Source organism: Cyanistes caeruleus, chromosome 12 (assembly GCF_971803275.1).
Source record: "Cyanistes caeruleus chromosome 12, bCyaCae1.hap1.1, whole genome shotgun sequence".
Lineage (NCBI taxonomy): Eukaryota > Metazoa > Chordata > Aves > Passeriformes > Paridae > Cyanistes > Cyanistes caeruleus.
The window spans coordinates 14611334-14633821 of record NC_141712.1 but is presented as its reverse complement, the minus strand read 5'-3'; the positions used below and the strand labels follow the sequence as shown (position 1 = coordinate 14633821).

The window sequence follows — 22488 nt, the reverse complement described above, 5'->3', positions numbered from 1 at the left end:
CCGAGCAGACACATCACACCATTCCCACGCTGCAGTGGCTTTTGCAAAGGGCTGGTTTATTGGAGCTACAGAGAAGGAGGCACACACAGGGGCGAGGAGCTGGCAGCCCCACAGGCGCTAGTTCTTGCCGCAGGGGAAGTTGGTGCTGATTTTCCTGCAGTAGCAAAAGGCGTTGAAGAAGCGGCAGTAGCAGGTGGCACAGGGGTCACAGCAGGGGATCTGGTGGCCGAGGCACGACTCCAGGAGACGGACGCAGCGGCGGGGGGAGCGCTCCTCACGGCCCTCAGCCTGCAGGTCTGTGGATGGTACCTGCAGGGGAGAGAGGAGGAAGAGGAGGGGAAGAGCTGGTCCTGGACCACTGTGCCAGCAGTAAAGAACTGCGTGGGAGAGAGCCAAGAGTGGCTGCTGAAACCTGGTGCTGTCAGCAGCAGTGGCTTCTGTGGTTTAACTCCAGGCTCTGTTTTCTGTCGGAAATCACTGCTGAGCCCTGTGGGCTTTCTGTAGGCATTGCTGCCTCATCCACAGTGTCTCAAGACCTTTCTGCAGATGTTTATTTTGAAGCTCAACCTGGATTTTAGCAAATGGTGCTGTGCCTTCTGCCCAAACGGAGGCACCAGGGGCTGAGCCAGGCAACACAGGGCACTGCCCAGCAAGCTCCTGGGCTGCACTTGAGGTTAATTAAATGGATTCCAGAAACACAGGCTTGGACCACTCTCCTTTGAGTGCTGGAGCCCCTTGCAGGTCTGGGTAGCCTTAGCTGATCCCAGCTCCTCAGGTGATGGACAGATAGCCCCATCCCAGGAAGCACCATTCTGGGCTCCAAACCCACCCAGCCCTAGGGACACAGAAAAGGCTGCTGTGGCCTCAGGCCACCTCACTCCTTAGGGTTGTCTGTAAGAAAGCTCAGGGAGCCATACCTGTGGTTCCAGCAGGCTGCCTCTCTGCACAAGGTCACCATCAGCTTCTTGGACCCCCAGGGCCATCTGCTCAAGCCCCAGCCTTGGGAGAGCTCCTGTGAGATACAGAGAGGCTGGACAAGGAGGCTGCTGGAGGGTCAGCTCTGATTCTTCTCCCTTTACTCATGTGTGTCTCACAAAAAAAAAAGACCCCACTCCCTGTGAGCTGCTCTCACCAGCAAGGGTCAGGAGAAGCTATGCTGCTTTACAGCAATCCCCCAACTCTGGGTGTGGGTTCCCCAGTTCAGTTTTGGGGTCCTGGGTTTTCCAGAAAGCAACTGGTGGGGGGTCAGTGAAGAGCAGGTGGCCACAGGACTCACCTGCCGGCTCCGCAGACACCTCCTTGGCTTTCCTCTGCAGGCTGGTGTGGCGGGCTCTGTCCACCCCCTCCAGCCCGCCGCTTGCCTTCTGCAGGTGGCCACAGCTGAGGTCAGCAGTCCTGAGATCCAGAACAGCCTGGATCCCCTGCAGCAGCCCACAGCACAACAGCAGCGCGTTCAGCATGGTCCTGGGGGAGGTGACCTGTGCAGATGGGCCTGGCCAGCATCAGCCCACCTGCTGGCAGCCTGGCCTGTCCCCTCCACTGCCATAACCCCCTGCCACCCTGAGTGCCGTGTCAGCAAGGGACAGCTTCTCCCAGCACAGCCACCACTCCCAGCTGTTTGTTCCCTTGGACCTGAGAGTCTTTTTTTGGGCCCACAAACACCTGGGAACAGGAGACCCCAAAGCTCTCTCCTGTGCTGTGGGGCATTCCACATGTGAGCACATTCATGATCTTCCCCACAGAAAGGGGTGACCAGCAGAGAATGGACTGAAATTTGATCTTTTTTGTGGCAGTTCGGGTTTTTCCACCCCCCACACAGCAGCCATCAGACCACTGAGGTGCACAGTGTGTGGCGAAAACATGTGACATGGCTCCTGCCCGGCTCTCAGCCTGAAAGTGCCACTAGAATCTCAGTGCTGGGCAGGGAGAAGGACCACAGCACACACAGCTCAGGAACAGGAGAAGCTGCAGGGTCAGGCTGTGGGCTTTGGGGGCCTAAAGGCTCTAACAAGTAGGTGACCCCTTAGGGAGCAAAAGGAAAGGAGCCAGGAGCTGGTATTCCAGTTGCTGCTGTCAGCCAAATCCTGGGACAAAGCCTGCTGCTTGGGCAGTCTTGAGGTTTCAAACCTGGCTCCAGCAGCCCAGTGCTAGCCACTCCTTATCTCCCTATCCCACAAAACCACCCAGCTCTTTGCTGACCCCTCTGCACTGTGGGGAGCCCCACAGCCAAGGGCGTCACATCCCGCACACTCCCAAGACCCTTCCCATGGTAAGCACTGACCTCTCCAAGCAGAGAGGGGGATTGCTGTCCGCTGCTCCGCTGAGCTCGCTGGAAGTGCCACTACTGCTCTCTGTCTCAGTGTCCTCCTCCCCACATGTTTACTGGGATTTATATCAGCTTTTTATTAATTAAGTGCTGCAGCCACATGACTTCACTAACTACCAGATAGGTGGGAGTCTCTGGAAAACGGGCTTTGTCTGGATAGAGAGGCAGCCAGTGGGGTGATGTATGGGAGGGGGAACTCCTGCTTTGTGCCTTGCACAGCTGCAGAAAGGAACAGATCCCTGTTAGCTCCAAACTCCCAGGTTTTTTGGAAGTGATCCCCACTGTCCTTGCAGGCCGATTCCCTTTCCAGCCCACTTCCTTTTCCAGCACCAAAACTGCAGCCTGAGGACATCTCCTAGTTCCCAGATACAGAAGTAACAGGGCCACAGACTCCCCACCAAAACCATGCCAAATTTGACTAGTTTTCAAAGGGAATGTTGCCTATCTATATCTCCTGGTAAGCATCCACTCCCTGTGCAGAGCCTCCAGAAGTCCTCCAGCTCCTGACCACATACCATCTGCAGATTCTCCAGGCTTCCACCTGTGCTAACTGCATCTTACTCATGTCTCATTTGGAAAACCTGCATGCCCCAGAGCCAGGCTCCTTTGGGGAACACTTGTGGCCTTGAGTGGCTTCAGCCCTGCAAGGAATCGGGGGAATAAGAGATAACAGGGAGAGTTCAGCATGCTCTGACACACCCAGCAGGGAAGCTGACAGCCCAGGCTCTGCCCTCACCAGACTGTTCCTATACCAGGAGGAGCCCCGAGGCCTGCAAGTCCCCAGCAGAGCTTGAGCCACTGCTCCTGGCTGGAGCAGCACCTCTGGGGCTCTTTGCAGGCTTCCTCTGCTCCTACATCCTTTGTCCCAGCATGATCTGATTCCTGCTGCATTTGAGGGACAGGCTGAGCAGGCACAGGACCAGTGAGGAGCTCATGGGTTATTTTCTGCAGCTGCAAGTGGCTGCTGGAAACACTCATCGCCCATCTAGGTCCCCCAATGCACAACACCCAGTCAGGATCCCCTGCCACAGCACCTGGATGCCTCCTGCACCCCACATGCCTAGACAGACTCATCTTGGGTGAGAGACAAGTTTGGCAGCCCTTTCCATTCCCAAGGCTCAGGTGGGTGCCGAGTGTCCCATCCAGCCCCAGCTCCTCCGTTCCTCCGCCCTGGGGACACCAGCCCCCGCACGGAGCCCTCAGCCCGGCTCATTAGGGCCTGTTTGCAGCCGCGGGCCAGGACTTCTGGGAAGGCATTAGCGGGAACGAGGGCGGCCGCGCTGAGAGCTTTTTAATCTGCGGGAGCAACATCTGCTTTGTGCGCATCCCGATGGCCAGTAACGAGCTAAATGAGGCGGCCGGCCGCTCGCCGGGCCGCTTCCAGGAAAAGACGGCTTAAAGCGAGGGGGAAAGGGGGGCCAGGGCTGCGCTCCCGGCTCAATGGTTCAGGCTCCAGCGAGGGCGGGAGCGGGTGATGGAGTGGGTTCAGTGGCATAGCAGAGATGCCCGTGAGCGGGCATCACGGGCAGGAGTCTCCAACGCTGGGACCCTCCGGAGACAAGCCCAGGCTGGGGGCTCTCCCTCTCCTCCTGGAAGCACCCAGGCGGGCGAGCGGCTCATTTAGCTCATCAGCAGCCCACGTTAGCGCTATGGCCAACCGAGTCCCCGCTACCCCAAACAGGCAGTAACGAGCCGGGCCGCGGGAGCTGCCGGGGCAGCCTCTCAGGAGGTGCGATGAGCATCGCTCCGGCCTCAGCCCCACCGGGCCGGGCCCTTTAAGGCGCGATCCCGGAGCTGCCCTGACGTCAGCGGGGCGGGCGCGCCCGGGCACCGCAGCCCCGGCGGTCGCAGCTCCGCGCCCCGGTGAGTGCGGCTCCGCCGGGGCGCACCGGGTGACAGGGGCTGGGGTGGGTATCGGCGTGCCCGAGGCGCTGGAGGGGGAGCATGGGGGTGCCCAGGGTGCTGAGGTCTGGAGGTGAGGGCACGAGGGTGGCACGGATGTTGGGGATTGGAGATGGGGATACGGGAGGGACAGGGGTGCTGGAGACCTGAAGGTTGGCGTTATGGGGGTGGTCCGGAGTGCTGGGGACTGGAGATGGAGATGTGGGGGTGCCCAGAAGTGCTCGGTAGTGGAGGTGAGCATATTGGGGTAGCCAGGATGCCAGATACCTGGAGGTTGGTATTATTGGGGTGCCCAGGATGCTGGGGTCTGGGAGTATGGGGTGACAGGGGTACTGGCAATTTGAAGGTAGGGGTATGGAGTACTTGGGCTGCTGGGAACCAGGAGAGAAGGGGTATGAGGCTGCTCAGATGGTGATGAGGGACTGGTGGCAGGAGTATTGGGGTGCCCAGAGTGCTGCAGTTCTGGACACCTGGAGGAGAACGTATCAGGATGTCTTGGGGTGTTGGGAAGTACAGGGATGTATTGGGATGTCCAGGATGCTGGGAACTGAAAGGGGGGTGTTGGAGTGCTCAAGATGCTGGGGACCTGGACATGGGGATTATGGGGTGCATTGGATACTAAAGAGATGGAAGATGGAAGTATTGAGATCTCCAAAGTATTAGGAACTAGAGATGGGGATACAGAGGGTGGTCTAGGTCCTGGGATAGGGACTGGGAGGTGGAGTATCAGGAATGCCCAGGTTGCCAGGACCTGATGTCCTGGCAGTGCTGGTGTCAGTTTTGCCAGGGGACCTGGTATTCAGGAGCATCCCATCCCTCACCCCACATTGCTCAGCATCTCCTCCATCCCACAGCGCCTGATGCCTGTCCCCCACCTGACAACACCGCCATGGCCGGGGCACAGGGCTGCGGCGAGGGCAAGATCGCGGGGCTGTACGACCTGGAGCGCACGCTGGGCAAGGGCCACTTTGCAGTGGTGAAGCTGGCCCGGCACGTCTTCACGGGGCAGCGCGTGGCCGTCAAGGTGATCGACAAGAGCAAGCTGGCGGGGGAGGCGGCAGGGCAGCTCCTGCAGGAGGTGCGCTGCATGAAGCTGGTGCAGCACCCCAACGTGGTGCGCCTCTACGAGGTCATCGACACCCACGCCAAGCTCTACCTCATCCTGGAGCTGGGCGACGGTGGGGACATGTTTGACCACATCATGCGGCACGAGGGCGGCCTGGCTGAGCCACGGGCCAAGCACTACTTTGCCCAGATCGTCCACGCCATCTCCTATTGCCACAAGCTCCACGTGGTGCATCGTGACCTCAAGCCCGAGAACGTGGTGTTCTTCCAGGAGCAAGGGGTGGTCAAACTCACCGACTTTGGCTTCAGCAACCGCTTCCAGCCTGGCAAGATGCTCACCACCAGCTGTGGCTCCCTAGCCTACTCGGCACCAGAGATCCTGCTCGGGGACGAGTACGATGCCCCGGCTGTTGGTAAGGGCTGTGGGGTGCCCTGGGGACCTGCCTCCCTCCTGTCCCTTGCCTGGAGCATGGTCCTGCCAGCTGGGTACCACCTCCCACTTGGCCCCTTACACTAGGAGCACTCAGCAGCACTGCTGTCCCTGCAAGGAGCAAGCCTGTCCCTTGGGTGTTTGGCTGCCCAGCCTTGCCCTGGCACAGCAGGGTCCTCCGTGTAGGGACCATCCCAGCATCCACAGAGATCACATAAAGCGATGGTTGCCAGAGAGGGAAAGAAGCCCAGGCAGGCTGTGAGCCTGGCGTGGCAGCCGCCAGGAGAAGCAGTGTGAGGATACAGCTGCCAGCAATCTGGTGCTGGTGGTTATTTGGCGGGGTGAGGCCGGAAGGAAATCTGCTCTGGATGCTGCTGTTTGGGTGGAGGAGCTCTGAAAGTTTCCTTTGCTCCATCCCCACCCTGAAAACCACTTCCTTCCCACTGCTCCCAGTGCTCTTCCTCCCCTGGCCGGGGTGCAGGGGTCTGGGGAGACTGTCCCCGGGCACAGGAAGCTGGGCTGGGGGCTCCAAGAGGCTCAGCTGTGACAGAGGGGATGTGGGAGGGAAGCAGGATCCGAGCTGGCTGGCTGGCTGGAATTAGGGCAGGAGGATTTAGCGAAGCAAAACACAAGCCCTTAAAGGCAAAAGCCCAGTGTTGGCTCAGGGAAAGGCGGATCCCAAGCTGAGAACAGGGATAGCTTATGGAGGCGGTAGAAAAATAAGCTGGTGGCGCTGCAAAGGGAAATGAAGGGAGAAAACCAACGCAGATGAGAAATTTCCAAACACTTGACTTAAGCAGCTGAAGGTATTAACAGAGCGCCCCAGGGCGTGCTCAGCATCCTAAACCCGAACATCTGCAGGAATTTGTGTTCTGAGCGGGAGGAGCCAGTGAAGATGCTTCTGGCTCTATCCCTGTCCCCAGGACAGGGCAGCAGTCCTGTTCCAGCTGGTCTCTATGCAGCTGGAGAGCCCAGATTGGTGCAATGTCCCTCTCTGATTGCTGTAGTGTCTCCTAAAGCACAGCCCAGTGCCAGGATGGTTGTGGTGGGGTGTGGGAATCAGGAAGGTGAGGAATGACATGAAACAGTGCCGTGGGTGGGTGTGTAATTGGGGGGAGTGGGGAGGGGGCCAGAGCTCAGGGCTGGCTTTCCTGTCCCTGCCTGGAGAAGGTGATAACACCTCAACTGCTTTGGTAAAGTCCCTTGAGACCAGGTTGGATGTGGGGACAGGAAGGTCCTTCTCTGCCTTGGTGGGAATATGGTCCCACTGTCCATGGGACAAGACCTGGGAGCTGTTACCTCCAAGGAATATCCCAGTGAGCACTGGTCTCTGCTAGAGCAGTACTGGGGGCTAGTGGGGCAGCCCCTCCCAGGGTGTCTGGGGTGGAGAATCTCATGAGCCATGGTGAGGTGAGTGCAACCTGAACTGCAGCTGCTGCTTCTTGCAGACATCTGGAGCCTGGGAGTCATCCTCTACATGCTGGTGTGCGGCCACCCCCCCTTCCAGGAGGCCAACGACAGCGAGACCCTCACCATGATCATGGACTGCCGCTACACCATCCCCCCGCACGTCTCGGCACAGTGCGCTGAGTGAGCACCACCCCCTCACTGTACCCCCAGACCCCAACTGGCTGCCCCCTGGGTGCCCCAGCCCTGGCAGATGCCTGGGAGCTGAGGTGGGAAGAGAGGGCAAAGCTGCTTACTTTGGGGTTCACATAGTGCTGCAGGGTTGCAATGCCACTCCTTTCCCCCAGTCTCATCTCCAGGATGCTGCAGCGGGACCCGAAGCAACGAGCGTCCCTGGAGCAGATCGAGGGCCACACGTGGCTGCAGGGGGTGGACCCGTCCCCTGCCAGCCGCTCCCTGCTGCCCCTCACCTCCCACAAGCGCGTGTCTGAGGAGGAGCACGAGATCATCCTCCAGGCCATGATGTGTGGGAACATTGCGGATCGGGACACCATCCAGGAGTGAGTGATGGGATGCAGGGATGGGAGCCCCAGTGAAGGGCTCTGGGGGTCCCTCCAAGCATGTCCCTTGTGTGCTGATGCAATTCCCTCGGTCCCACACAGGGCGCTGGAAGCCGACCGTTACAACCACATCACAGCCACGTATTTCCTGCTGGCAGAGAGGATGCTGCGGGAGAAGCAGGAGAAGCAGGGCCACCGCCTCAGTCTCGTTTACAACCTGGCCAAGGAGGTACAGAGCAGGTGAGCACCCCTGCTGCCCCCTGTTCCGTGTACCCCTCCCCATCATCCTGGGTCCCCAGTGCAGGGTCTTGGCTGGCCCTCTGTCCTTTTCCTTGGCACAGCCCTGTGGTGCCCAGCTGAGTAACGACACCTCTCTTCCCTTCCTCAGGCCTAGCTTGTCAGACACATTTGGCTCTGTGGGCAGTGCCGGCGGCCTCCTGCCCTTCACGGAGACAGGAGGCCTTGCCGGGGCATCCCGGCTGCCCCCTGGAGGGGACATTGGCGGCCGGCAGCCCACCGGGACCCTCCTGAAGGTCCCTGCCGTTGACACCACCATCACAAAGAGCACCCCGGCCCTGCAGCAGATCTGTGAGGAGGAAGAGGAGGACGAGGAAGAGGAGGAGAGGCCCAGTGTAATGGAGAGGAAGAGCAGCTCTCTGAACCAGGAGCAGATGCGAGCCTTCCTGCGCACCCACCGCCCGGCCGGCCGTGGGGAGGTCTGGGGGCCGGGGGTTGAGCTGGGGGGCCGGGGCGGGCGCTCGGGGGTGGCCTGGGCTGGGAAGGGAGTGAGTGGGGGCCGGGCTCCCCCAGTGCTGCGGGGAAATGGAGCTGAGCCCCCAAGGAGGGAGGAGGACGTAGAGCCTGAGGTCTCCTCAGCAGAGTTCTCCAAGGAAAGGGGAGCCATCCTGTCACCCCAGAGCAGCGCGGCTGGAGTTTCCCAGGTATTGGGGGCACAGACAACTCCTGCCCCCCTCTCAAGTTCTGCAGACACGTCCCCAAGGCAGGAGGAACAGACAGCCCAGCAGTCAGTGGAGAGCTCAGGCCCTGAAGGGGGCACAGAAAGTGTGATCAAACTGGACCCGGGCAAGAGCAAGGGGGGCAGCCTGCGGGACAGGCTCCTGCAGTTCCCACTCTGCGAGAAAGCCCTGGCCTTCAAACTCCGGCCAGGCTCCAAGGAGAGCCTCCTATCACTGGGGCAGTTCAACTGCTGCCATGTCATTTAAGGCCCCAGGACTGGCCCTGCCATGGGGTCTGGGGGGGCACCCACTCCCCTGCCTTTGGTCTGTGGTGACTGTGGGGCTAGCAGGTGGCACAGTGCCCTGCTTTGTCACCCACGGTGGCCACCCTGCCAGCACCCACCCCTGGAACCCGCTGTGACAGACCATCCCCCAGACAGACCTGCCCAAGGTGAAGCAGACTGGGGTCCATCCCTTCACTCGTCAGTGTGTCCCCAAATGTCTGGGGCAGCTCCATGACTCTGCCGGAATGGGATGGACCATGACACTTTTTTAACTACTAGAAATAATTTTTTTAAATAGTCTATTTTAATGTAATTAAATAGAGATTGCTATATCCCCCAGACCCCACAGTGCCCCAGCCCCACAGTGTGCATGGCCCGGGGCTGGGCTGTCCTGCCTGCAGCCCCCCTGCCAGTCCCGGCCGGGGCCAGGCACAGCCTGGCCCGTGACCCCAGGCTGTCCCCTGGGCTCTCCCTGCAAATAAGCTTCCTATTTATTATCTCTTTGTTTTCTTGCTGGCAAGAAATGAATGACGATGGAGGCGTGGGCCGGAGCTCGGCCTGAGCCATGGTGCATGCACGTGGAAGGATCGGAGCCGCTGGGAAGCAAAGTTTGTCAGGACAATAAAATAAACTTGTGGGTTGATGTGGGTGCAGTGTCGTTGCAAAAACATCACTGTCCCCCCAGTCAGGGGGCCAGGGATGGCTACCCTGGCACCAGGGGTGGCTTTAAGGGAGCATCTGCCTAAGGTGAGGTGGGCAGGGGTCCGGAATGGAGCTCAGGGCAGCCACAGATGGGAGTAAGGACCGGGATTATAAACACCCAAAGGTGAGAGAAGGCCTGGGCATGCCAGAAGGCAGGTGGGGGGTGCTTCACATCCCCATGAGAGTCAACCACACTCAGCCCCAGGGTACCCCCAACAGCTTTCCCCACTCTCAGCCTGGAGCCACCCCTGAGCCCCCAGTTTCAAACCCAGTCCAGACTTCCATCCTTCTAGCTCTGCTGTTCCCCCTCCTTTCAGGTGCACCCTCCTCCCCAATAGCTCACTTGGTCTGTCCTCATCATCCAACAAGATCTGAGTACTGTGTGAGTGGAAGAAGAGTGATGCCATGGGGGTCTCAGGTGGGATGGAGCCAGCTCTGAACAGCTTGGGGAGTTGGTGATAGGAAAAGAAGGAGGGGGTATCCTGGGAACCCTGCAGCCTGCACAGGGCCCCAGCAGCAGGAGGAGGTTATGCTCCTGCCCACAGGTTCCCTTTCTTTATCCTAAAGGATAAAGCCACCACCTAGAACAGGGGCTTGAACCCTGGACCCTCAGATTAAAAGTCTGATGCTCTCCCAACTGAGCTATCCAGGCTCACATTTGGGCTCGGGGGGGCATCTCTGTGACAGGCGGGGGGGACCCCCTTTCCTGCGGCATTGCGGGGACAACGTGGGGACCCCACTTTGATATTTCCCACTCCCACGCCACCCCGACGAGGCTGCCAGCGCGGGCCAGGCTGAACACCCGGCTTCTGGGCATCTCCCTGGGCACTGCTCAGGCAGGGCGATGCGCCCTGGGAAGAAGCCGCTGCCGCAGGGATGCGCAGGCGGGGAGGGGAGCAGGATGCTGCGGGAGCGGCTGTGAAAGCTCCGCCGCCCCCAGAGGGAGGCAGGAGGCTCCTGCCGGGGGACAGCAGCAGCAGCGGTGGCCGTGGCCGCGCAGGGGTCCGAGCTCTGCTCTGCGGCTGCAGAATCCGAGCCCCAGAGGCGCTTTTGCAGGAGCCGCGTTAAGGAGGGAGGCGGCTGTGGGGAGCTGGGTTACACACACAGAGCCCGCGGTGGGCACCTTAAGGTCACCCCACACATTCTCTTGCCTTTCCTCCTTCTTCAGGAAGGGACCCTTTTGCCCCATAGGGAGCCCACCCTGCCAGTCCAGCCTTGCCCAGCTAGGAAGGGAGATTAAAGCCGACCCCAGTTGCAGACGGGTGGGGGAGCCCCAGGGACAGCCTGCAGAGAGCCCCGCGGGGCCTCTTCAAACACCTCATGCGCACTAATTGGCTTCATTAGGGCAGCCAGTGATGGCATCGGCCCCCTCTGCTGGGGCTAGGGACAGCACTAATGAGCCGGGAAAACGGCGGGCTCTGGCCGGCCCTGGAGGGGAGATGAGAGCCCGTACGCTCGGTGGGAGCGTGTGTGGTGTCGACTGAACAAGAGCACAAGCTTAATGATCCTGATTAATTGGAGCCCGCTGCTATTAACCCACGTGTGGAGCTGTGACCGCACCGGTGCGCAGCCCCACGGAAACCACGGAGGCACCGCAGCCCCCCGAGGTGCACTAGCCCCGGGGTGGACACACCCGCAGAAAGACATGTGGTGGCCCCTGGATCCCACAGAGAGGCACCATAAGCACCTCAGACCCTTCAGGGAGGTGCTCGGAGGCTGGACCAGAGAGGGACTGTGAGTCCCCCACCCGAGCCCCGCGAACACGAAGCTTTCGGGCACGTTTCCACCGCTGGTCCGTCCGATCCTTTCTGTCCCTTTTCAGCCTCCGTTAGCTCGGCCCATGGGGGGCGGAGCCCCCACCCCTACGGAAGGGCCCGACCGGGACCACGTGGGGCGGGACCACGTGTTGGCAGCGTCATGGCGTCTGCACCCAAGAGGTTCAAGGTACTGGGAAGCCGGGGGCTGCCGGGGAACTGGGGACACACCGGCTCTTGGAACGGTGGCGCTGAAGGGAGCCGCGATCGCCCTCATGGCTCCTTCCCCTTCACCCCATGTTTCCATCCACAGGCGGCGGTCGAGAGCGGCGCCCAGGGGAAGAGTAGTGCCGACCCCCTCTCCGGGTTCCTGGCATGGTGCGGGCGGGCCGGGGTGGAGCTGAACCCCAAGGTGAGGCACAGCGGCCCGGCCCGGGCATGTCCTAGGCCCACCCTGGTCTCTTCGCTCCGCCCCTCACAGCTCCTTCTGGCCCCAGGTCCGCCTGAGCAAGGAGGGCGCAGTGGCGGGGTACGGGATGTTGGCCGCCGAGGAGCTGGAGGCGGGAGAGGTGCTGTTCACCATCCCTCGCACGGTGCTACTGTCCCAGCACACCACCTCCATCCACGCACTCTTGCAAGAAGGTGAGTGCAAGCTTCTTGTGTCACTCGCGTCTGCTGTGCCTTTTAAAGGAATAAATGGGTCTGTGGTAAAGCCTCAGTTCCTGGTTTGCACAGGATGCTGTAGGGCTGTTTTGACAGCAGGTAGGATAGGGGAAGGCTGGGCATCCCCTCGCTTCCCTAACAGCTGTGCTGGACAGGGAGAAAAGTCCATCAGTGCAACATCTCCAACTTCTAAGTGACAGGCTCCTGTACTATGCTGCTTTCCTTGAAGCGCTGATAAGAACAGTTCCTTGGTTTCTGAAGGCATGCAGAGTTTCAGGCTGAGGTGGGCAAGGCCGTGGGTCCTGGGAGAGCTCATCTCTAACTCCAGAGAAGCAGTTTCTGGTCCTGGTTCAGCTCAGGACAAACCCAAGACAAACCAGAATAAAAGCTCAATAATCCCTGGCTCCAGGCCGAAGACAGACACAGAGGCTTGTCGTATCTGAAATGTGTAACTTAGGTTTTCTCCTTCCTGTCTGGTTCTGTAGCCCAGGAGTCCCTGCAGAGCCAGTCCGGTTGGGTCCCTCTCCTGCTGGCCTTGCTACACGAGTACACAGCCAGCAACTCACACTGGCAGCCGTATTTCTCCCTCTGGCAGGACTTCCGGAGCCTGGACCACCCCATGTTCTGGTAAGGTGAAAGCAAGGGGGCTTGGGGAGGCTCAGTCTTACAGCTGAAGGCAGGCACAGGCCAGGGGCTGCTGGGTATTGTCCTGGGAAGGGATGTGGTCCTGCTGGGTGACCCCAACCCTCGTTCTAGCCCTGTGCTGGCACTGGCAGGAGCCCGAGGGGCTCCTGGATTTGCATTGCAGGCAGAGCTGGAGAACAAGGACCTGGAGAGCATAGGGAAGCTAAGATTTTTAAGGAGGAAGGAGTAGACCCTTATCCCTAGCCGATGGAGAAGAACCTGTTTTTCTTGCAACAGGCCTCAGGAAGAGCGAACAAGGCTCCTGCAGGGCACAGGCATTCCAGAAGCTGTGGACAAGGATCTAGCTAACATCTACCAGGAGTACAACTCCATCATCCTGCCTTTTATGGAGACCCACCCTGACATCTTTGATCCCAAACTGCACACTCTGGAGTTGTATAAGGAGCTGGTGGCATTTGTCATGGCTTACAGGTGAGAAGTGAGGGCTTTACTCCAGCAAGGAGCACAGACAAGTAAGTAGGAGTACAGGCTATGTCAGATGTTGCTGCTGCACAAATCTAAGTGTAAGATGAAGTTTACCCTGTGCAGCTCTGTGTACCACTGGCTTATCTTAGCTTTCAGGAACCTTTGGAGGAGGAGGAAGAAGATGAGAAGGGGCCAAATCCTCCCATGATGGTGCCTGTAGCAGATATTTTGAATCATGTGGCCAACCACAACGCCAACCTGGAATACTCTCCTGTGAGTGCAAAGCTACTGCACCAGGCATTGTCACAGCTTGGTTCTGTTTTAGTAAGACCTTTGGGAATGGGGGGCACAGCAAGGTGGGGTCTCAGCCCACAGCAGCAAGTCTCATTAATACAAAGCCCTGATGCATGTTTGGTGTTCATCAGAAGAAGCTCGGTGTCATCTGAACTCTATGAAAGCCCCTGTTGAGCAGTCGGCTCAGCACAGCTCAGATGCTTTCCTATCCCTGCTTGCAGCAGTGTTTGAGGATGGTTACAACGCAGCCTGTGGGGAAAGGACAGGAGATCTTCAACACCTATGGGCAGATGGCCAACTGGCAGCTGCTGCACATGTATGGCTTCGCAGAGCCCTACCCTGGCAACACCCACGACACTGCTGACATCCAGATGGTGACACTGCGCAGGGCAGCTCTGCAGCGTGAGTGGCACCCCAGCCCCTCTGGGAAAGGTTGGGGTAGGGATCTCTATTAAACAGCGATGATGTGAAAAATAAGCCTGTTCCACAGCATTTCAGGGGGTGGGGCCATGCCTTGTTTCTTTTGCCTCCTGTTTCCCCTTCTCCACTCACCCTCCCCCTCCTCCACTGCCATCCAGCTGTGTTCACAGCTCGGCTGTCTTCAAAACAGGTGCCAAAAGTGAAGCGCAGCAGCAGCTGGTCTCAGAGCAGTGGGACTTCTTGTGCCAGCTGGAGATGGTAGGGGAGGAAGGCGCCTTTGTGCTTGGCTGGGATGAGGTGCTGACAGAGGAAGAGCTGTCCGTGACCCTCAAGGTAAGAATGGCCAGGTAGGGGAAGAGCTGCAAAAGGAGCACAGAGTGCAGCTGGGCAAAGCAGCAGTGCAGAATGGCTCAGTGAAGGGGACAAGCACCTGAAGGCAGTTTGGCACTAGCAGTCCTATGTGAACAGTGGTAGAGGGTGTGGCTGCCAAGCTCCCAGGTGATGTTAAGTCATCTTCCTCTCCTGAAGTTGCCATCCATGTATACTCACATACTTGAATGGCTCCATGGCCACTACTGTTCTAGAAAGCTGTCACAACTTTGTAGGTGACAGCTGAGATGTTTTAGAAGACTTACCAATATCCAGATTTGTTGTTTTAATGTTCTTCTGACCCACAATTACTTGCACTTGGATATCTAAGCCAGTTTTAGTCTTTTAGTGCAGCTGAGAAATAACTCACCTGCTCCACATGGCTCTTCTGTTCCACAGAGGAGAAAGCCTGATGTACTCACACTTCCAGTGACTTATCCCTTTGCCTGGGTCACTACAGGTGCTCTGCATGTCAGAAGAAGAATTCAAGGAGTATAAGGAGCAAGATGGCTGGGAAGACGACAGTGAGGAAGAGGAGAACTCTACCCTTTCAAATGAGGCCCTCTCCAGACTTAAAACCCCTTGCAAGAAGCTTCTTTATGACAGTGTGCTGTTGACCCTGGAGTCCTATGGGGCAGACCTGAAAGCAGAGCAGGACTTGCTAAATAACAAGGAGGCTTATGAGAAACTGAGTCGAAGGGAGCAGCAAGCACTGCATGTGCGCTATGGACAGAAAAGGATCTTGCATCAGCTGCTAGAGCTGGTACAATAGAAACCTCAGTGTCCCTGGACAGGACCTGGCTGGAGCTGATTCTGAGGGAAAGGTCAGCCTCTGGCCATCTCTTTTGTAGCAGAGAGAATAGATGGCAAGCCTGACTACGAGTCCATTTGTCCCTCGTACAGCAGACAGATTTTTAGCTACCTCTACATAAAGAAGTATATTCACAGCACAAAGGTGGTTTTGAGTGGCCTTATTGTACCATGAGAGCTCTGGAGCACAAATACCACCTTTTTCCAGAGGCCTTAAGAAACCCAGCCATCCTAATGGCTGTTTGGGGAAGGCAGACATATACCGTCAGAACACCAGAGGATTCCCTCATTCAGCATCAGAAATTTAAGGCAAGAGCTGCTCCTTGTCTGGATTAAGAGGGCAGAAATGCAACTGGTAGCTCTAATGTTGGAGAGATTCAGAGTATCTGCCAGGAAGACCTGCTGACAACACTAAACTCTTCATCTGTACATATTTTATGTTGAACATTTTCAAGAGTACAAGCCCATCTAGCTGGTCTTCATGTAGGCTCAGTATAACAAATATTTCCTTTTATTTCCACAAGATATTGCGTGGGCTTGAGACTACTCAGGAGGAGCACTGTCACAGTTCCACAGCTGCTGCAGGCTTAGAATTTCATACACACCCTCTCCTTGATGCAATTCTAGCCTGAACTCGCTTTGGTTTTGCATGACAAAAGACAGATGGTTGACAGGCCAAGCTCTATTTAATAAAAACAAGTTTTCTTACCTAGCCCATGCTTTCTACTTCAACAGGGTGTGAAGTCCCATCTAAGAGTAAGGGGATTGTTGCAGTTAAAGAGTATTGCAGACAACCAGAACCCACAGTGTACTGGTGACAAAGCTCAGCTACAGCCCTGCCTGTAGTGTGGGGACAGGGTGGTTTTAACAGTACTGAGGGGAGCTTGTTCTGGTTTCCCAGATGGGACAATAGTGAATTTGACCAGGATCTCACACAGCTGCCTCTAACCTTTAGAGATGTTGTTAAAATTGGTATTTTTGTACCCCATGTCTCTCCAAAGAAATCATATTGGAAAACGTACATGTCAGAGTATTACATTTGGTATCGTGGTTAAAGTTTGGGGTTTGGGTTAAAACTTGTTTTTTTAGATATGCACAAACTTGGTGATGACCAAAGCCTATAAAAGGTTTGAACACTGTGTAACAAGACTTTGTTATACCTACTGTTTGTAATGTTTGCCTGCATGAACATTTAAAATTGCACCTCATTTGAGAAGGGCATTTTGAGAACTTCACTTCTAGACTGTATTTTTGGACCATGAGGAAAGCTTGGGGGAGGATTTGCTTACTAAGAATATGATTATGTGGTGGCCTCTGTATCTATGAGAGAATTGGGGAAAACAGCATCATAATGGATCCTACAATTAATGTTACTTTGTTGCCAGGAAGGAAAATGGGGAAAAGTACCAAATGTTGATCTGTTCTTTGCATTGCAGAATAATGATAAGGCTTTGAAGGAATGGGATTGATGACACCAGACTCATGTTTTAGCACCAGAGAAATAAAAAGAAAGTGTAATTAAGAGAATGAGGTAGACAAGGGAAAGGAAAGAAAGGGGGGAAATAAATCAGAAAAGGGATGGTAAATTTGGTTGATTGTTGTGACAGTTGAAGGGTAGGTGGTAAGGTAAGGGAATCAGATTTCAACTGGTAAATTCTCATCTAGTAGGAAAAATTCAATGTACTTACTGTAAGCAGAAGGGGCACTGGAAACAAATGCCCACAGAACCCAGGGCATATGTAATCCTCAAAGACTGGAGACTCCACAAGTAGAAAGACTGCTTACACTGAATTGGGATTTAGACTGAGAGGCAGCTGAGAGCTCCAAAGAATCCCCAACAGAACTCCTGGTCACAGTAAATTTGGGGAATGAAAAGGTTGAATATCTAATAGAGGTGCAACTTAGATGTAAAGGAGTCTTCAGTAAACAAAGCACATATAAAGCTGGAACCATAGGGAAAAAGGAAATAAGACCATTATTCCAGCCACTCAAATTTGGAATTGTACAGAGTTTTGTAAAATTTCTATACATATCCAAATGCCCAATCCTATTATTAGGAAGAAAATTAAGTAAATTAAATGCAAAAAAAAAAAAACAAACTTTGAGAAAGGACAGATCCAAGAACATAAACCAGAAAAAAAAGCCCTGAGGACACAAGTCTTTATGTTACATGATCCAAAAGAGCTTGTTTACCAGAGAGGAAAAGATACCCCAAAAAATAGAAAATGGATGACTCCTCTCATGTAGGTGACTGGCACTCCTGCAAGATCACAAGAAGCAAAACTGGTAACAACCCAATTAAAACCAGGCACCAGATGAGTAAGATGAAAAAAATACCCTGTTAAATTGGAAGCTAGAAAAGGACTAGAGCCAAACACTGAAAGATTTACTAGCTTTGAGTTGTTTCAGGAATGCCATTGAGTTTAATACCCCAATTCTCCCACTTAAGAAACCACACTCAGATGAGTATCAGCTAGTTCAAGATTTAAGAGCCATAAAGCTTGCACACAAGATGTGCATTAACCACATAAAAAAGACACTGATCAGTGGTTTAGGGCATTAGACTTGAAAGATATTCCCTTAAAAGATATCCTTTTGTATCACACTGGATGCCAGAAGTCAAGAGCTGTCCTCAAATCCCTGAGGGAAAACAGTCCAGCCTAACTAACAACCCTGTTTAAGAACAGGCATACAATTTCTGGAAAACAATGTAAAACTGAGTGTTCTTGGGACTGGAATGGAAGGCATAGTAAAATATAGTGAAGAAGAAATGAGAACTGTGTCCAAAGTTCCAACTTCAAAAGGCTCAGTTTCAGCACAGCTGCTGACCCGGCAAAGAAATGCCATGGAATTGTAGGACCTAGCAACATTCTGCTCCTTGACACAGAGGTGACTAATGCCTGGAACAGGAAGACAGAGAATTCCCTGCCACCCACTGGCACAGCTGGCTCAGCGATCCCTCAGAGCTGTTTTTTCCTCTATGCAGTGAATGCAAAGCCAGGTATGGAACCTCTTAAACCTGAGCAGGAAATCCTGACCTCCCTGTGCACACCAAAGCAAGTTAACTAAACAGTCAGTTTTAACAAGCTGATAATGTAAAATGAAAGAAGTGAAGCTCTATTTCCTAGCATCTGCTAGGTTAAAGGACCTTGCAATATTATTAACAACACTGAAGCTGCCTACCCTTACAACAGCGAACCACAACCTTGGGCAGATTCCTGCTGCAGGGAGATGACAGCAGGGTGGAAAGGCACTAGAAATGAAACTGATGGGCTGTCCACACTCTGTATACCTCCACTGCAGTCTCCTGTCTGAGAGGACAACTCTGCTCATGAACTTGCACCTAAGCCATTTCTGTTTCCATACAACTGTCCTTCCTGATGCACTTCAAAGCAAGATCCTGTCTAGTCATTACATCTGCCCACTGACCTTGTGCTAGAGAGCAAACCCAGCTGCTTTCAACAGGCAGTGCCCAAAACACACTGGAAAACTGCAGGCTTTGAGTGGGTGGAAAAGGCTTTGGAAGACATCAACTGGCCAGGATAAATTGGAGAGAATAAGCACAGTGGCACGTGCTGCATGTCATGACTTTAATGTGTAACTACAGTATGCATACATACAAGAGTGGGAGAACTAAAGCCCAAGAACTAGAAAGGCTACAAAATACAACACGTGGACCAATACTTTACAAAACATTGAAAATCCTTACAAAATGGGCTGTATTGGTCCTTTGGGTTTTTTGTTTTAATTTTTTCTTTTTTTTCCTTTTTTTAGTTTTTTTTTTTACAAACTTATACTGTGTGGTCACAGGGGAGGGTGAAAAAAGTTCTAGATTTAACCCCTCATCTTCCAAAATTTACAACTGTCCAAAAAAAAAAAAAAAAAAGAAAAAAAAAAAGAAGGAAAAAAAAAAAAAGAAGAAGCTATAGGCCTGGTCTCTGGTTTATTTACTGGAAACAGCTGACCCTAACCCAAAAGGGCCTGTTTCTTCTTCAACAAAAAGGAGGCATTCTCTGACTGCCACTCCACTTGCTGTCTGTCAGCATTCCATGAGGGTGAGGGGAAAGCAACACTGGACCTTAACCCCTCCCTCACCCCTCCTGTACTCCACAGAATTCCCATATTCCAAACATATCCACTTTTTTTTTAAAAAACAACTTAGTGATTTAAAGGTCCCCCATTCACATAAAGAAAAATAAGTTACTGGCTTTTCAATATTCTTTGGGAGTCTGGGAATGTCAGGACAAGGAGGTCTGCCCTAGACAAGTGCTTGGCATCAGTAGCTGCCCCTTTATTACAAGATGGACAGGCACCAGTTACCCACCTGCCTTTTACACAATTTGCACAAACCCAAAAGTCCAGACAAATGTTTCTGTTCCTTGTATTTACACTAGTTCAAATGATATTCACAGCATCTTCTGAAGTTTGGCCAAAAGTCAAAAAAATTGTTTCAAACTTTGGAACATGCCCACATAAGACTTTCACCCAGGGTCTGTTGTGTCTACCCAATCAAGGGGGCTGGGAAGGTCAGGAGGAGCCTTACAGAGTCTTCAGTCAGTTGATGAGACGGGATCTCCAGGCTGGCACTCTTACAATGCAGGATGCAACTCATCTAACTGGCACCAGTCCCTTCCATAACTTGCTGGGCCTGCTTCTGCCCCATGCAGCACTGTGCAACTGACTGGAACAACCTGCACATAGAAGCAAAGCAATGGTAGGTCCATTTATGACAGCAAATGGATGTGACAGCACCAAAAACCCAAGGTTCAACTGCTTCAGAGATATCATTTTAATGATTCTCTGGTTAAGTTATACTCACTTCTCAATTTCTGGAGCGCAGTGAACAAACTCATGGTTCCAGAACTTAAAGGCTGGATTTTTTATCAGCTCAATAAACGTAATAAGGAGACCCCAGGGATGAGGCCTATTTACAATCAGTCGTTCCAAGAGAACCCTGAAATCCAAAAGTAAGAACACTTAGAGCTCAAAGATAAAAAATATAGAAGGAAAGCAAAAAGCTGCATGTTGGCAAGGTAAACACCGTCCCTCTCACCTGGTGATCTGCTCCTGGATGGCCTCTGTGTTGGCCTCTGCAAACAGGTAGAGCATGGTGCAGCTGAAGTAGTGGGTGTGACTGTTGGGGTACCGCAGCTGGTTGGCGATGGCGTTCAGGAAGAGGTACCGGCCTGCAGGAGAGAACACTGAGTACACACGGCTTCCCTTGCACACAAAGGGGAATAAAGAAGTAACCAGTAGTGCTTGAGACTAATGTTTGGGAGCCTTATGGAGGTACTCAACACAAAACCAACTGAAGATATGTAAAAGCTGTATTAACCCAGGCTGATGGAGAAGTAAGAATTCCTCTTCACTGAAGGCACTTCTAATTCCCTCAAATACTTTGAACTTTTGGTTACAACATTGCTCTATAGTCAGTTTAATATTCTAATGTAGCATTCATTTCTGTGAATTCACTATCAGCTACATGAAATCACAGAATCATCAAAGTTGGAAGAGACCTTTAAGACCATCAAGTCGAACCATCTACCCAGCACTATCCCTGTAACTCCATAACCACTAAATCACCCAGCAACAGATCCAGATGCCTCTCAAACACCTCCAGGGATGGCAACTCCACCACCTTCCTGGGCTGCCTGTTCCAGTGTCAGATACCCTAACACTGAAAAAACCTTTTCTGGTATCTTATCTAAATCTTCCCTGTAACACCTTAAGGCCATTTCCTCTTGTTCTCTCACTGCACACATGGTAGAAGACCCCAACTTCACTACAACAACCCTCCAGAGCTCGGGTTCCCCTGAGTCTCCTCTTATCAACACTAAACAGACCCAGCTCCCTCAGCCATTTCTTACAGGACATATTTTCTAGACCTTTCACAAGCCTTGCTGCCCTTCACTGGACACATTCTAGCACCTCAATGTCCTCTTTAAAGTGAGGGCCCACTTGCTGTAAATGTGACATTGCATGAACTAGTAATGTTTCCAGCTCACCTTCAGTATCCAGGTCTACTGCCAAATTCTGGAAGATGTCCATGTGGGCTGAGTGGGTAATGGTGCTCATGGAGGGTGTGCTGCCTTTGTTATGAATGTGTGCAATAGCTTGAGTACCTACATAGAGCACCAGTGCATTGATCAGCTGGATGTTGTATCGGTTGCCAGGTTCATTTGATACCTATTTGATAATAGCAAAGATATGAAAAGCATTAACAGTCAATAAATAATTCCTTCAGCACTCAAAGGTACAGCATATACAGCAACAGCATCCAAGAATCTTACTGATTATCCAGAAGACAACACACTGGGACATCCACAAATTCAATTTGGCACTTAGCCTTTTCTAATACACATATATTAGAAAACATATATTATAGCACATGTATATATATGTGTGTATATATATTTAAAAACATCAGCAAAGTTGTTAACACAACAGATTTGTTTTTACACTCTGCCTAAAGGAAAGCATCAGATAAGGCAATGTGAATTCACCAGCCAGATGCTGGCTGAAACATCCCCCTCGTTGAATGTTTTTGTCTAAGCAATTATCTGAGGAAGTCCAACTTCAGAATCAAGACTGCTGCAAGCCAAGCCATGGGATGTCTGAAATGAGGTTTTAGCCATGGTTCTGAACTGGGCTTTAGCTAATTTAACCTTTTTTACCCTTGAAGTATTGGCATGAGGATCCATATATTTCTGTAACAATTAATCTATTTGGAGTCAAAAGTTAATCAGATTCAACACATCCTATCAGGGAGTGGCAGAAGAATTCTGTGCATTTTCACAGGCTTTTCTACTGCTGGGAAAACACGTTGGCCAACACACCAGCAAATTTTCTGCAGGAAAGGATGGTGGCTGAACCAGTGAGATCATTTCTGCCACATTATTTAAATTGAGCACTCACAGAAATCTCAAAAACCTCAAACTTACTTGTAGGTTGCTTCGCAAGTCAGACAAAAAGGTGACTGGAGAACGGGTTTTGAGATAGGAATCCAAGTCTTTCTTGAACTGAGGTGGCATCACCCCAGTGAAATTTGTGAGTATTCGTGGAGCAATATTAATCTCACTTAACATGTCCACCTGTTGACAGAAAACCCAGTCAACTAAACAATCAGCAATGGAACAAATTCAAAAGAAGATCTATAAGCAATATTACATCAACTACTGCTGCTGATCACTTTCCCTTCCATCAACAAAATGGCAAGGTCTGACTTTTGCAGATTTTAGAAGAAAGTTGATATCTAACATGCAAACTTATTACATGATGTCTTGAAGAACTGAGAGGGTAAAAAAATTCAGGGGTGAAGGCCATAGGAAAGTTCAGTCACTGCCTTTGGGGTCTCCCCATCTACACTCCAGACATTCTGGTAGTTTCAAAAAGCACAAACATCCACACAAGTCAAGAACAGCCTTCTTCAGTGACAG

The 22488-nt window shown here is 53.1% G+C and overlaps 4 protein-coding genes and 1 non-coding gene across 33 annotated transcripts in view; 2 read left to right on the top strand and 3 right to left on the bottom strand.

Annotated features, from left to right (window-relative positions):
- Window positions 1-35: 35 nt before the first annotated feature.
- On the bottom strand, window positions 36-14707 carry AGRP (agouti related neuropeptide). Of its 3 annotated transcripts, none has more exons than XM_086847915.1 (5): window positions 14613-14707; window positions 2282-2545; window positions 1277-1478; window positions 918-1012; window positions 36-309 (listed from the first exon to the last, which is right to left on the bottom strand). In XM_086847915.1, the coding sequence occupies exons 3-5, from the start codon at window positions 1458-1460 to the stop codon at window positions 118-120; spliced, it is 471 nt and encodes a 156-aa protein (XP_086704041.1). In that variant the 5' UTR covers window positions 1461-1478; window positions 2282-2545; window positions 14613-14707; the 3' UTR covers window positions 36-117. The 3 variants fall into 3 exon arrangements, with proteins under 3 accessions (XP_086704041.1, XP_086704042.1, XP_023790377.2); XM_086847916.1 differs by having other exon boundaries at window positions 1277-1464; XM_023934609.2 differs by lacking the exon at window positions 2282-2545 and having other exon boundaries at window positions 1277-1464; window positions 14613-14701.
- On the top strand, window positions 4090-9573 carry LOC111945681 (SNF-related serine/threonine-protein kinase-like). Of its 2 annotated transcripts, none has more exons than XM_086847906.1 (6): window positions 4090-4189; window positions 5083-5706; window positions 7172-7313; window positions 7478-7690; window positions 7793-7930; window positions 8079-9573. In XM_086847906.1, exons 2-6 carry the CDS (start codon window positions 5118-5120, stop codon window positions 8911-8913), a joined length of 1917 nt encoding a protein of 638 aa, XP_086704032.1. In that variant the 5' UTR covers window positions 4090-4189; window positions 5083-5117; the 3' UTR covers window positions 8914-9573. The 2 variants fall into 2 exon arrangements, with proteins under 2 accessions (XP_086704032.1, XP_086704031.1); XM_086847905.1 differs by having other exon boundaries at window positions 4128-4233.
- Window positions 9567-16606, top strand: SETD6 (SET domain containing 6, protein lysine methyltransferase). Of its 2 annotated transcripts, none has more exons than XM_023934659.2 (9): window positions 9567-11576; window positions 11700-11798; window positions 11884-12028; window positions 12535-12676; window positions 12971-13165; window positions 13309-13432; window positions 13675-13855; window positions 14064-14206; window positions 14703-16606. In XM_023934659.2, exons 1-9 carry the CDS (start codon window positions 11550-11552, stop codon window positions 15012-15014), a joined length of 1368 nt encoding a protein of 455 aa, XP_023790427.1. In that variant the 5' UTR covers window positions 9567-11549; the 3' UTR covers window positions 15015-16606. The 2 variants fall into 2 exon arrangements, with proteins under 2 accessions (XP_023790427.1, XP_023790428.1); XM_023934660.2 differs by having other exon boundaries at window positions 11461-11576; window positions 13678-13855.
- On the bottom strand, window positions 10211-10284 carry TRNAK-UUU (transfer RNA lysine (anticodon UUU)). Its single transcript has one exon. It is a non-coding gene; the product is annotated as a tRNA-Lys (tRNA).
- A 2803-nt stretch (window positions 16607-19409) lies between the features above and the next one.
- The window catches only part of CNOT1 (CCR4-NOT transcription complex subunit 1), a 54398-nt gene continuing 51319 nt past the window's right edge, over window positions 19410-22488 (bottom strand). For all 25 annotated transcript variants that reach the window (XM_086847890.1, XM_086847887.1, XM_086847891.1 and 22 more), the window contains 5 exons: window positions 21994-22143; window positions 21058-21238; window positions 20106-20238; window positions 19872-20006; window positions 19410-19743 (listed from right to left, as the gene is read on the bottom strand). In XM_086847890.1, the coding sequence (XP_086704016.1) occupies window positions 19665-19743; window positions 19872-20006; window positions 20106-20238; window positions 21058-21238; window positions 21994-22143 (678 nt within the window). In that variant the 3' untranslated portion in view covers window positions 19410-19664. The remainder of the gene's footprint in view (window positions 19744-19871; window positions 20007-20105; window positions 20239-21057; window positions 21239-21993; window positions 22144-22488) is intronic.